Source organism: Berghia stephanieae, unplaced genomic scaffold (assembly GCF_034508935.2).
Source record: "Berghia stephanieae isolate SIO BIC M18660-M18661 unplaced genomic scaffold, UCSD_Bste_1.3 scaffold372, whole genome shotgun sequence".
Classification (NCBI taxonomy): domain Eukaryota; kingdom Metazoa; phylum Mollusca; class Gastropoda; order Nudibranchia; family Aeolidiidae; genus Berghia; species Berghia stephanieae.
This window is the reverse complement of record NW_027624978.1, coordinates 8835-22660: the sequence shown is the minus strand read 5'-3', so window position 1 is coordinate 22660 and position 13826 is coordinate 8835. Positions and strand designations below refer to the sequence as shown.

Below are 13826 nucleotides of genomic sequence, written 5' to 3'. Positions count from 1 at the left end.
TAAAAAAAGGGGGTATTTTTAAAAACCCCGGATAGGGTGGGGAAAATTGTGAGTAAAGCCCTTTTTTATCGAGGAAAAACTAGCGCAAAGGGAGGCAATGGAAAAAATGTTTTAAATTTTTGAAAAAACCCAAAAATTAAAACAGCAGAGGGGACGAAGGTGGGGGGAAAAAATTTATAATTGTTTCTTTCGAGTAGGGTTTGGGGGAAAATGGAGAAAAAAAAATTTTTCCCCCGACTAAAATGCACGAGGGGAATCGTGTCAAGCGTTTTACAACGGTCAAAAGAAAAAAAATTTAAAACAGAGTTGCAAATTTCCCCGTTTAAAAAACCCCCTTTTAAAGGGGAAAGGGAAAAAAAAAGGGGTTGGGGGCCCTTTTTCGGTTTCCCCATTTAACGCGTGATTGGGTCATGGGGGGGAAAAAAAACAAAAAAAAAACCCCCAAAACACACCAATGCGTTGTTTAATTTAATATTTAAATTGTCGATATTTGATTGGTTAGTTTTTTTCCCTTACCCAAAGCAATATGGGTTTGGTCCTTCCCCCGGTCGCGATGTGAAAAAGGGGGGTGTTTACTGGATTTTTTTACGGGAAATTTAAATTGGGGGCTTTTAAATAAAAAAAGTGTTATTAATTAAGTAGTATTCCAAAAAAAACCAAAAAGTTTTTTGCAGTATAAAAAGGGGTTATTTCGGTTTTTTTTTGAAATTTGGTTTTGGTATTAGTTTTTAAACTTTTTGTGTGTGTGTGTGTGTGGTGGTGGTGTGTTTTGTTTGGTTTTTTGGGAAAAAAGATGAATGGTTTTTAAAAAATAAAGGGGGTTTTTTAGTGAATGATTTTTTGAAGGTAAATTTAAAAGTTTTTTGGTAAAAAAAGCTCCTTTTTTTTGTTTTTTTTTGGTTTTAAATTGCCCTTTTTTAAAAAACCCAAACAATTGGGGGCATTAAAGAGGAAAAATTTGGTTTTTTAAAACCCAGGGGGGTCGATTGATTTTCTAAAAAAAAAAGGGGGAAAAGGTAAGATGATTTAGTAAAAATTTTTTTTTTTTAAAAATTTTTTGTTACTTTATTTCCATTGGAATTTTTTAAATTTTGAAATTTTTAAAAAAAAAATTTTTTGGGTTTTAAAAAATTGTATAATCATAAAAAATTTCTTAAAAGTGAAAAAGATTGGGAATGTTGTCGTTTTTAAAAATTTTTTTTTTTAAAAGTAAAATTTTAAATAAAAAAAAAAAGGAGGGAAAAAGGACCCCCCTTGCCTTTAAATTTTTTGGGAATTGTGACAAAAAAATTTTTGGTGGTGGTTAAAATGCAAAAAAAAAAATGAAATTTTTCGAGTGAATAAAAAAGCATCGTCCTGGGGAATTTTTTTTAAAGGGTTTGATGAGTTGTAAAAGGGGTTTTGGGAAAAAAACCCAGACTTGGTTTTTGTTTTAAATTTCAAAATTTGGGTTTAAATGAAATTGGGGAACAGTAAGAAGAGTGAGTGAGGGGAGGGGAATAGAGAGAGGAGAGGAGGAGAGGGGAGGGGAGAAAAGGGAGAGGGTTTTGGAGGACCTTTGGTTTTCCCCCTCATAATTAATTGGAAGAAAAAAGATTTTTGGTGTTATGGGTTTTTGGAAAAAAAGGTTTTTAAAAAAAAAATATTAGAAGGGGGTTTTTGTTGTTTTGATGATGATGATAAATGATGTTTATGATGGATGTTTTGGGTGATGATGTGAGATGATGTGATTTATTTTTAAAAATTATTATTTTATTTTTTATTAGATGCTTTTAAAACTTTGAAAATGGTGGTCTCTTTTGGGGGAAAAATGAACCTTTTTGCGATTTTTAAAAATTTAAAGAGGGAGGCAAAAACATTTTAGACTGGTGGTAAAAAAAAGAAAAAAAAATGAAAAACTGAAACACAAAAGATGCATTTTGGGGTTTTAAAGGGGGGGGATGATGCCCCTTTTTAAAGGGGTTTGGGAAAAACCCGAAGGGTTAAAATTTTTAAATTTCATTATTGGTTTTTAACAATAAAATTTTTGGGGGAAAAGTTTAAGCTTTTTTTTGGGTAGATAAAGGACCCCCCTTTTTGGGGAAACCCTTAAAGCTAATTTTGTTTTGTATATAATAAAGGGATAAATTTATTTGAAAAAAGGTAAAAAAAAATAGAAGATAGTAGAAAAAAGATATAAGATAGGGTAGAAGATAGGGAGTAGATAGAAGAAATAGATAGATAGATAGAAATAGTAGATAGATAAAAAGATAGAAAAATAGATATGATAGAAGTAGATAGAAATAAAGATAGATAGATAATTTTAAAAAAAGATGGGGTGTGATGGGGTAGTAGATAGATAGATTTATAGTAGATAGATGGGATAGAGAGAGGAGTGAAAAAAAAAGAAAGAAAGAGAGAGAGAAAAAGAGAAGAGATTTTTTTTTTAAAAAGGGGGGGGGGAGAGAGGAGAGAGAGAAAGAGAGAAAATTTTTGTAGCAGAGAGAGGGGAGAGAGAGAGAGGGGGAAGGAGGGGAAAGGGAAAAGGGGAGAGAGGGGAGGGGTGAGGGGGAGAGGAAAAAGGGAGGCCCATTTTTTTCCCCCTCTATAAATAAGGGGGAAAAGAAGTTGTGATGGTTTTTATTTTTTTTGTGAAAAGGGGATTGTAAGAAATATTAGGAAGGTTGTTTTTTTTTTGTTTGATGATGAGTGATGATGAGTGTGATGTTTGATGTGATGATGATGTGATGATATTTTTTATTTTTTTTATTTTATTTATTTTTTTTTTATTTTATTATTTTTATTATTATTTTATTATTTTTTTTTTTAAATTATTATTATTATTATTGATCAGAAAAAAAGCTTTGAAAAGGGTTTGGTTTCTGGAGAAGTAAACTCTCGGTAAGGATAGATGATTTATTTTTAATGCAGCTAGAAAAAAGAATTTTTTTTTGGTTGAAAAAATGAGAAAATAACATAAAACCCTGCATTGAAATAAGATGTTTTTTTGTTTTAATGGGCAGTAAAGGGGGGTTTTTGTAAGGTCGTTGGGGGGAAAACTAGACTGTTTATTTTTTTTAAAAATTTTTTTTTGGTTAAAAAAAAATTGTGGAAAAGCGAAAGAGTGAGTGAGAGAGAGGGGGGAAAAAAAGGAACTCTCGGTGGGGATAGATGCTTTTAAAATTTTAATGCAAAATTTAAAAAACAAAGAATTTTAGGTGGTGTGTATCAAAAAAAGCAAAAAAACACAATAAAAAATATGATGTGGGAAAAATGATGCAGCCCCGGCATTTTAAGGGATGTGATGATTTTTAAGGTTGTTGGGAGAAAAATTTGACTTGTTTTTCATTTTTTTAAAATTTTATTTTTTGGTTTTAACAAAAAATTGTGGGGAAAAAAGTCAAGTTGAGGGTCAAAAACTTAAAAAACAAATTTTTTCTATGGTGCAAAATAATTATTCTGTGAAAATTGTGGAATTTAGAAAAATTTTTAGAGAGAGAGAGGGGGGGGAAGGGGGGAGAGAGGGGGAAAAGGGGGGAAAAAAGGGAAAAAAAAAAGGGGGGGGGGGAGGGAAGTTATTATTTATTATAAAAGTGTGGGAAAATATTCCCCGGTTTGTTTCTCTTTTCAAAAAAAAAGTGGATGCCCCCTGTGCGACAGATGGTTAATAAATTTGGTGCATTGGGAGGTTGGGAAAAATTCCCCCATTCGGGGAAAAAGGAGGTTTCCCAAAAAAAACGAAAGAATAGAAAAGTATCAAGGAATTAAAACCCCCCCTTTTTCCCCCAAAATGAGAAAAATTTTTTTTAAAAAGTTGAGGGTTTTTTTTTTGTTTTTGTTGTTGTTTTTGTTTTTTTTGTTGTTGTTGTTTTGTTGTTGTTGGGGTTTTTAAAATTTTTTAAAAAAAAAAAAAAAACATAGTTTTTCCCTTTTCCCCTCTTTTCTTCTTTTTTCTTCTCTCTCTTCTCTTTTCTTTTTTGGGCTAATAAATGTGGTTTTTTTTTTTAAAAGAAATTTTTATAGACTACCTTTAAAAAAAAAAGTTTTTTAAACGGGGAGATCAAATACAGAAAGAGATGATCGTCTTAGTTTTTGTTTTCTTTTTAAAAGGTGGGGAAACCCCAAAAAATTTTTAAAGGGAGAGTGAGGGAAAATTTATTTCTGTTTCAAAAAATAGTCGATAAAAGAGTTTAAAATGTTCTTCTTTGTTTATTTGTTTTTAAGGGTTGTTTTTTTTTTTTAAAAATTGTTTTTTTTATTTTTATTGTTTTGTCATATTCTTTTTTTTCCCCAAAAAAGGGGCCCCGGGGGACAAACAGAGTATTAGGGTGTTTTCAAAGAAAAAATATTGCCCCCAAGGGCAACGGATAGGGGAAAAAGTGGCCCCGGTGTACAAAAAGTTGGGGGTTTCGGGAAGTTTTTTTATAAAAAAAAGCATTATCTATCTTTTTAAAATTAAAAAAGGGGCTGGATTTTTTTAATTGTTTTTTTTTTTTAAAATTTTTTTTTTGTTTTTTTTTTTTGTTGTTTGTTTTTTTTTTGGGGTTTTGTTTTTTTTTATGGTTTTTTTTTTTTTCCAAATTATTTTCAGAATTTTCTTAAATTTGGGTGGGAAAAAAGGCTTTTTATTTGGCAGGAAAAAAAAGCGATGATCAGCACGACCTCCCCAAAAGACTTTTTGAAAAAAGAGGACGAGTCCCCCGGACGCCCTCAGAGTTGGGGGGGAAAATTTAAAGACCCCTTCTGCTATAGGAGATGTCCCCCCTTTGGGCCCCTTTTTAAATTGTTTTTGATGAGTTTTGGCGGCTCGGAGACGACCAAAAAATGATCTGTTTCGGCAAAAAAAAAAACACAAAAAAAGAAGACATATGGTCCCCCGGGGGTTTATTTAATACCCCCAAAAAATTTAAAGGTAAGTGTGTATATTATTATTATTATTATTATCATTTTTATTATTAATTATTATTTTTTTTATTATTAAATTATTATTATTAAAATTTTTTTTTTTATTTTAAATTTTTTTTATTATTATTATTTTATTTTATTTTATTAAATTTTTTTATTTTTATTTTTATTATTTTTTTTATTATTTTTTATGTTAAAATGAAAAAAAAGTCAATTTGAATTTGCCATATGGGATTATTGATTTTTAATTTTTTATTTTTTTTTTTTTTTTGTGTTTTTTAAAAAAATTTTTTTAGGTTTTTTGATAAAAGGGCCGGCAATCCCCAAAAGGGTTTTTTTGACGTGTCCGGGCCGTCAGTGAAAAAGCAAATGGGAAAAATTTTTTTTCGCCCCCCAAAATTTTTGGAAAAAAAAGAAAAAGGTGGCCTTTGAAAAAAATATTCAAAGGGGTTTTTTAAAGGGTTTTTTAAAATGTTGCAAAAAATTGTTTTTTTGTTCTATCTTTATTTATGATTTTTTTTTTTTAAAAGAAACCCCCGGGGAAAGGGAAAAAAAAAAGAAAAGACAAGGAAAATAACAAATAACAACAACCCCCCCCCCACCCCCACTTAAAAAAAACCCACGAAAAATAAAACAACAAAATACAAAACAAAACAAAAAAAAAAAAAGAAAAAGAAACCAACACAAAGCCGAGCACACAAATACTTTTTCTGTTGATTTTTGATTTTTTTTTTGGTGTGTTTTCTTTCTCTTCGTGTTTCAGCACAGAGAATCACCTGAAGAAGTTCAGTCCGCCATATCCGAAGCGATGCATCACAGTTTGCAGGTACACAGGGAATCGTATGCGGCCAAATCTCACGACAAAACTATATATAAAGGATTACAAGCCATTGGAGCAGGTACAGTGATGTGAAAAAAGTTGGGCGAGGGTGAGGAAGAGGAGTAGAGGGGGTGGGGGGGGGGGGTGGGGGAGTAGGGGGGGGGGGTGGGGTGGTAAACGCTTTATAAAGGCTGTCTAAAAAATGTTTCATATGAAATGTTCAGTTCATCTTTATCTTTTTATTCCAGTACAATGCTTGCAAAGTGAAGAGTTAAGATTGGACGAGCCCAGCACGTCAAGAGCATATTTTGAGCCACCCATCGTGACCGACGTCCAGGCTTCGCCTTCTGTAGAGTCCTCACAGTCGTCACCTGTAGTTCCCGGTATGTATGCAATACTAATTATGAACATGATGCACCTGTCTTTCTGACATTTTTCTGGTCTTTGAGCAGGTTTACTGGATATTTTGGCTATAATAATAATAACAATAATAATATAATAATAATAATAATAATAATAATAATAATAATAATAATAATAATAATAATAATAATAATAATAATAATAATAATAATAATAATAATAATAATAATAATAATAATAATAATAATAATATAATAATAATAATAATAATAATAATAATAATAATAATAATATAGGTCCTGGGTACGATTCTCGCTCGGCGCATAGTTGATGTAATGATCTGACAAACCAACCGGTAACCATTGTATTGTTCAAGGGATGCAACTCGAGAATATAACATAGGGTGTACACATACCAAGGATTAATTCCCTTTATAAGTTTATATCAACACATCGACTACTACAGTTGTGTCTTAGAAAAAAGGCTATGCACCTGTCTTTCTTACATTTTTCTGGCCATTTCTCGGAAAAAATAATGTCATAGTGTGAGCTGTGTGACGGTAAAGGAGTAAACATTTCTTTAAAAAAAAACTAATAATCACACGGCTTTATATTATTCAAATTTCTATGTTTATTCTTTTTAATTAAACAGATAAAAGTGTGCTATATTTCACAAAGACTTTGTCTGCAATAAACCCGGAGAAGTGCCCCAATAATTACATCAGAGAAGACAAGGTCTTAAAAGGCGTAAGTAATTTATGAGTTTGGTTTTGTTTCCTTAGTCTACATAATACAAAAATTACGGAGTAAAGGATCGGCTTCTACTGGGAGATAATTTGGAAAGTTCGGGGGGGGGGGGGGAGGGGGGGGGGGTGTCTCAGTAAAGAAATGTAAAGAGATTTATCTAATTGTTAAGTTACATCAGAGTAAAAAAACACCTCCCCCCCCACCCCCCACCCATGTAGATTAATTCTCGTCTGGTACAAAACATTTTCTTTTTCTTTTCTTTCTTATTTTCCCCAGATATATGTGACGGCCAGGAATAAATTTACTATAGACGAACTTCAGATGGCCTTCCATTATTTAGGAGCCTATAGAAGGAAGACGACGGTGGATCCATGTCTAATAAGATCACTCAGGACAGCCTTCCCAGAGTTTCAAAGAACTTTTGCCAGGATTAAAGATAAAACTTTATCAGATAAAATGCGAGCATGGCCTGAGGACAAAGACCTTATTTTCGAATAGCCTATACAGTCCATTTCTTTCTTTTATTATGACAACAAACCAACGTTGAACTGCATCTCACTCCCTGGGAACATATAGTCGGCCGTGGAAGAAAGTTTCGTCAAACAGCTCATATATATTTATATATTGCTGGAAAATTTAAATTGAAGTTAAGTTCATTTATTTTGCTGAAATTCCAAACAGATGGTATACTAATTGTAATTCTTTGTAAATTGGCGGGGTGGTAAAAGCTTTATAAAGGCTGTCTAAAAAAAAAGGTTCATATGAAATGTTCAGTTCATCAATAATTACATCAGTGAAGACAAGGTCTTAAAAGGCGTAAGTAATTTATGAGTTTGGTTTTGTTTCCTTAGTCTAGATAACACAAAAATTAAGGAGTAAAGAATTGGCTTCTACTGGGAGATAATTGGAAAGTTCGGGGGGGGGGGTGTCTCTATAAAGAAATGAGATTTATCTAATTCTTAAGTTACTTCACAGTAACAAAATACCTCCCCTCCATTCCCCACTCATGTAGATTAATTCTCGGCTAGTGCAAATACATATTCTTTTTCTTTTCTTTCTTATTTTCCCCCAGATATATGTGACGGCCAGGAATAAGTTTACTATAGACGAACCTCATATGGCCTTCCATTATTTAGGAGCCTGTAAAAGGAAGACGACGGTGGATCCAAGTCTTATAAGATTACTCAGCACAGCCTTCCCAGAGTTTCAAAGAACTTTTGCCAAGATTGAAGATAAAACTTTAACAGATAAAATGCGAGCATGGCATGAGGACAAAGACCTCAGCACAGACCTCCCAACAAAAGACTTGTTGAAAAGCCTGACGGACGATTCCACATGGGCTGACACCTCCAGAGTTCGAGACACATTAATGACTGTTCTCGCTATAGGCAGCATGTCCCGTCTTGGAGCCTTGCGAAACTTGTCTGTTGATGAGTTTCAGGCGGCTCGCGAGACTGACCAAAATAATTATCTGTATCGAGCAGAAGTAAACCAGCACAAAACCATGAAGACATATGGTCCAGCGGGCATTTATTTCACACCTACCCTAAAAGCCCACATTGAAAGGTAACAGTGTGATACTTTATTATTATTATTATTATTTATTTTATTATTATTATTATTATTATTATTATTATTATTATTATTATTATTATTATTATTATATTATTATTATTATTTATTATTATTATTATATTATTATTATTATTATTATTATTATTATTACTATTATTATTTATATAATGTTAATACTTGAAGATAATCGTCAATAGAATTGGGTATTTTGCACGTCTCCCCCCCCCCCCCTAAAAAACCCCCGAGAAAAATAAAACAACAAAAAACAAAACAAAACAAAAAAGCAAAAGAAACCAACACAAAGCAGAACACAGAGCAGAACACAGAAATACTTATTCTGTTTATTTTGATTTTTATGTGTGTTTTTTTCTTCTATTCTTGTTTCAGCAGAGGGAATCACCTGAAGAAGTTCAGTCGGCCATATCCAAAGCGATGCATCACAGTTTGCAGGTACACAGGGAATCGTATGCGGCCAAAACTCACGACAAAACTATATATAAAGGATTGCAAGCCTTGTCTGCAATAAACCCGGAGAAGTGCCCCAATAATTACATCAGAGAAGACAAGGTCTTAAAAGGCGTAAGTAAATTATGAGTTTGGCTTTGTTTCCTCTGTCTACGTAATACAAAAATTACCGAGTAAAGGATCGGCTTCTACTGGGAGATAATTTGGAAAGTTCGGGGGGGGGGGGGGGTGGTGTGGTGTTGGTTTGGGGGGGGGGGGTGGTGTGGTGGTGGTTGGGGGGGGGATCTCTATAAAGACATGTAAAGAAATTTATAGAATTCTTAAGTTACTTCACAGTAACAAAATACCTCCCCTCCCACTCCCCACTCATGTAGATTAATTCTCGGCTAGTACAAATACATTATCTTTTTCTTTTCTTTCTTATTTTCCCCCAGATATATGTGACGGCCAGGAATAAATTTATTAAGGACGAACTTCAGATCCACCGTCGTCTTCCTTCTATAGGCTGCTAAATAATGGAAGGCCAAGTCTTATAAGATCACTCAGGACAGCCTTCCCAGAGTTTCACAGAACCTTTGCCAAGATTAAAGATAAAACTTCATCAGATAAAATGCGAGCATGGCCTGAGGACAAAGACCTTATTTTCTAAAAGCCTCCACAGTCCATTCCTTTTCTTTTATTATGACAACAAGCCAACGTTGAACTGCATCTCACTCCCTGGGAACATAGAGTCGGCTATGGAAGAAAGTTTCGTCAAACAGCTCATATATATTTATATGTTGCTGGAAAATTTAAATTAAAGTTAAGTTCATTTATTTTGCTGAAATTCCAAACAAATGGTATACTAATTGTAATTCTTTGTAAATTGGCGGGTGGGTAAACGCTTTATAAAGGCTGTCTAAAAAAAAAAGGTTCATATGAAATATGTACTGAAGTTCATCTATATCTTTTTATTCCAGTACAATGCTTGCAAAGTGAAGAGTTAAGATTGGACGAGCCCAGCACGTCAAGAGCATATTTTGAGCACCCATCGTGACCGACTTTGTCTGCAATAAACCCGGAGAAGTACCCCAATAATTACATCAGAGAAGACAAGGTCTTAAAAGGCGTAAGTAATTTATGAGTTTGGTTTTGTTTCCTTAGTCTACCTAATATAAAAATTACCGAGTAAAGGATCGGCTTCCACTGGGAGATAATTTGGAAAGTTCGGGTGGGGGGGGGGTCTCTATAAAGAAATGTAAAGAGATTTATCTAATTCTTAAGTTACTTCACAGTAACAAAATACCTCCCCTCCCATTCCCCACTCATGTAAATTTATTCTCGGCTAGTACAAATACATATTCTTTTTCTTTTCTTTCTTATTTTCCCCCCCCAGATATATGTGACGGCCAGGAATAAATTTACTATGGACGAACCTCAGATGGCCTTCCATTATTTAGGAACCTATAGAAGGAAGACGACGGTGGATCCAAGTCTTATAAGATCACTCAAGACAGCCTTCCCAGAGTTTCACAGAACCTTTGCCAAGATTAAAGATAAAACTTTAACAGATAAAATGCGAACATGGCCTGAGGACAAAGACCGCAGCACAGACCTTGCAACAAAAGACTTGTTGAAAAGCCTGACGGACGATTCCACATGGGCTGACACCTCTAGAGTTCGAGACACATTAATGACTGTTCTCGCTATAGGCAGCATGTCCCATCTTGGAGCCTTGCGAAACTTGTCTGTTGATGAGTTTCAGGCGGCTCGCGAGACTGACCAAAATCATGATCTGTATCGAGCAGAAGTAAACCAGCACAAAACCATGAAGACATATGGTCAGCGGGCATCTATTTCACACCTACCTTAAAAGCCCACATTGAAAGGTAACAGTGTGATACTATTATATTATTATTATTATTATTATATTATTATTATTATTATTATTTATTATTATTATTATTATTATATTATTATTATTATTTTTATTATTATTATATTATTATTATTATTATTATATTATTATTATTATTTATTATTATTATTATTATTATTATTATTATTATTATTATTATTATTATTATTATTATTATATTATTATTATTATATAATGATAATGATAATATATATATAATAATAATAATAAATAATAATATAATAATAATAAAAATAATAATAATAATAATATAATAAATAATAATTAATATAATTAATAAGGTCTGGGTACGATTCTCGCTCGGCGCATAGTTGATGTAATGAACTGACAAACCAACCGGTAACCATTGTGTTGTTCAAGGGATGCAACTCAAGAATATAACATAGGGTGTACAAATACCAAGGATTAATTCCCTTTACATGTTTTTATCAACACTTTGACTACTACAGTTGTGTCTTAGAAGAAAGGCTATGCATCTGTCTTTCTTACATTTTTTCTGGTCTTTTCTCGGAAAAAATAATGTCATAGTGTGAGGTTTTTGGCGGTAAAGGATTAAACATTTCTTTAATAAAAACTAATAATCACACGGCTTTAGATGATTCAAATATCTATGTTTATTCTTTTAAATTAAACAGATACAAGTGTGCTATATTTCACAAAGACTTTGTCTGCAATAAACCCGGAGACGTGCCCAATAATTGCATCAGAGAAGACAAGGTCTTAAAAGGCGTAAGTAAATTATGAGTTTGGCTTTGTTTCCTTTGTCTACGTAATACAAAAATTACCGAGTAAAGGATCGGCTTCTACTGGGAGATAATTTGGAAAGTTTGGGGTGGGGGGGGGGATGGTTGTTTGGGGTGTGGGGGGGGGGGTGGGTCTCTCTAAGGAGATATAATGAGATTTATCTAATTCTTAAGTTACTTCGGAGTAACAAAATACCTCCCCTCCCACTCCCCACTCATGTAGATTAATTCTCGGCTGGTACAAATACATTTTCTTTTTCTTTTCTTTCTTATTTTCCCCCAGATATATGTGACGGCCAGGAATAAATTTACTAAGGACGAACTTCAGATGGCCTTCCATTATTTAGGAGCCTATAGAAGGAAGACGACGGTGGATCCATGTCTAATAAGATCACTTAGGACAGCCTTCCCAGAGTTTCACAGAACCTTTGCCAAGATTAAAGATAAAACTTTAACAGAAAAAATGCGAGCATGGCCTGAGGACAAAGACCTTATTTTCTAAAAGCCTATACAGTCCATTTCTTTTCTTTTATTATGACAACAAACCAACGTTGAACTGGATCTCACTCCCTGGGAACATATTGTCGGCCGTGGAAGAAAGTTTCGTCAAACAGTTCATATATATTTATATGTTGCTGGAAAAGTTAAATTGAAGTTAAGTTCATTTATTTTGTTGAAATTCCAAACAAATGGTATACTAATTGTAATTCTTTGTAAATTGGCGGGGTGGTAAATGCTTTATAAAGGCTGTCTAAAAAAAAAAGGTTCATATGAAATATGTACTGAAGTTCATCTATATCTTTTTATTCCAGTACAATGCTTGCAAAGTGAAGAGTTAAGATTGGACGAGCCCAGCACGTCAAGAGTATATTTTGAGCCACCCATCGTTACCGACGTCCAGGCTTTGCCTTCAGTAGAGTCCTCAACGTCGTCACCTGTAGTTCCCGGTATGTATGCAATACTAATTATGAACATGGTGCACCTGTCTTTCTTACATTTTTTCTGGTCTTTTCTCGGAAAAAATAATGTCATAGTGTGAGGTTTTTGGCGGTAAAGGATTAAACATTTCTTTAATAAAAACTAATAATCACACGGCTTTAGATGATTCAAATATCTATGTTTATTCTTTTAAATTAAACAGATACAAGTGTGCTATATTTCACAAAGACTTTGTCTGCAATAAACCCGGAGACGTGCCCCAATAATTGCATCAGAGAAGACAAGGTCTTAAAAGGCGTAAGTAAATTATGAGTTTGGCTTTGTTTCCTTTGTCTACGTAATACAAAAATTACCGAGTAAAGGATCGGCTTCTACTGGGAGATAATTTGGAAAGTTCGGGGTGGGGGGGGGGGGTGGTTTTTTGGGGGAGGGGGGTCTCTCTAAGGAGATGTAAAGAGATTTATCTAATTCTTAAGTTACATCGGAGTAACAAAATACCTCCCCTCCCACTCCCCACTCATGTAGATTAATTCTCTTCTAGTACAAATACATTTTCTTTTTCTTTTCTTTCTTATTTTCCCCCAGATATATGTGACGGCCAGGAATAAATTTACTAAGGACGAACTTCAGATGGCCTTCCATTATTTAGGAGCCTATAGAAGGAAGACGACGGTGGATCCATGTCTTATAAGATCACTCAGGACAGCCTTCCCAGAGTTTCACAGAACCTTTGCCAAGATTAAAGATAAAACTTTAACATATAAAATGCGAGCATGGCCAGAGGACAAAAACCTTATTTTCTAAAAGCCTCCACAGTCCATTTCTTTTCTTTTATTATGACAACAAACCAACGTTGAACTGCATCTCACTCCCTGGGAACATATAGTCGGCCGTGGAAGAAAGTTTCGTGAAACAGCTCATATATATTTATATATTGCCTGAAATTTCAAAAAAAATGGTATACTAATTGTAATTCTTTTAATAATAAACTTTGAATTTTATTGTAATTCTGTCTCGTTTTCACAGAGAGGAGAAGTGAAGAAGGAAGAAGGAAGTAGAGAAGAGAGAGAAGAAGAAGAGAGGAAGAAGAAAGAAGAGAGAGCAGAGAAGAGTAAGTTAGGAAGAAGAGAGAAGTGGAAGATGAGAGATAGGAGATGTAGAGAGAGAGGAAGAAGAAGAGAGAAGAGGAAGAAGAAGGAAGAATAAAAAGAAGAAGAAGAAGAAGGAAGAGAAGAAAGTATGTGTCTATGGTTTGACATCGATTTATGTTGAGGCGGCGCAATGAAGGATGGTTTGGAGTAGCGTTTTAACGTCAATTGTCTCCATCTCAGTGTAAAGAAGGATGGACAGTTCAACGATTGATCCGGCGATAG

General features: G+C 33.7%; 2 protein-coding genes across 4 annotated transcripts; both read left to right on the top strand.

Annotated features, from left to right (window-relative positions):
- The first annotated feature begins 5629 nt into the window (after positions 1-5629).
- On the top strand, positions 5630-7886 carry LOC144961714 (uncharacterized). The gene is made up of 4 exons (XM_078894811.1): positions 5630-5783; positions 5953-6087; positions 6719-6813; positions 7090-7886. Exons 1-4 carry the CDS (start codon positions 5693-5695, stop codon positions 7309-7311), a joined length of 543 nt encoding a protein of 180 aa, XP_078750937.1. The 5' UTR covers positions 5630-5692; the 3' UTR covers positions 7312-7886.
- A 44-nt stretch (positions 7887-7930) lies between these two features.
- On the top strand, positions 7931-13457 carry LOC144961713 (uncharacterized). Of its 3 annotated transcripts, XM_078894808.1 has the most exons (4): positions 7931-8379; positions 8776-8838; positions 12327-12461; positions 12656-12666. In XM_078894808.1, the coding sequence occupies exons 1-3, from the start codon at positions 7931-7933 to the stop codon at positions 12343-12345; spliced, it is 531 nt and encodes a 176-aa protein (XP_078750934.1). In that variant the 3' UTR covers positions 12346-12461; positions 12656-12666. The 3 variants fall into 3 exon arrangements, with proteins under 3 accessions (XP_078750934.1, XP_078750933.1, XP_078750936.1); XM_078894807.1 differs by lacking the exons at positions 12327-12461; positions 12656-12666 and adding an exon at positions 9288-9718 and having other exon boundaries at positions 8776-8967; XM_078894810.1 differs by lacking the exons at positions 7931-8379; positions 8776-8838 and adding an exon at positions 13039-13457 and having other exon boundaries at positions 12014-12461; positions 12656-12750.
- The last annotated feature ends 369 nt before the right edge of the window (positions 13458-13826 follow it).

What these genes read in the sequence shown, in the direction of transcription:
- LOC144961714 (XM_078894811.1), top strand. Translation starts at nt 5,693, where the DNA reads ATGCATCACAGTTTGCAGGTACACAGGGAATCGTATGCGGCCAAATCT. An exon ending in GTCGTCACCTGTAGTTCCCG is followed by an intron (nt 6,088 to 6,718) that starts GTATGTATGCAA and finishes TTAATTAAACAG; the next exon opens with ATAAAAGTGTGCTATATTTC. An exon ending in AAGACAAGGTCTTAAAAGGC is followed by an intron (nt 6,814 to 7,089) that starts GTAAGTAATTTA and finishes TATTTTCCCCAG; the next exon opens with ATATATGTGACGGCCAGGAA.
- LOC144961713 (XM_078894807.1), top strand. Translation starts at nt 7,931, where the DNA reads ATGGCCTTCCATTATTTAGGAGCCTGTAAAAGGAAGACGACGGTGGAT. An exon ending in CTAAAAGCCCACATTGAAAG is followed by an intron (nt 8,380 to 8,775) that starts GTAACAGTGTGA and finishes TTCTTGTTTCAG; the next exon opens with CAGAGGGAATCACCTGAAGA.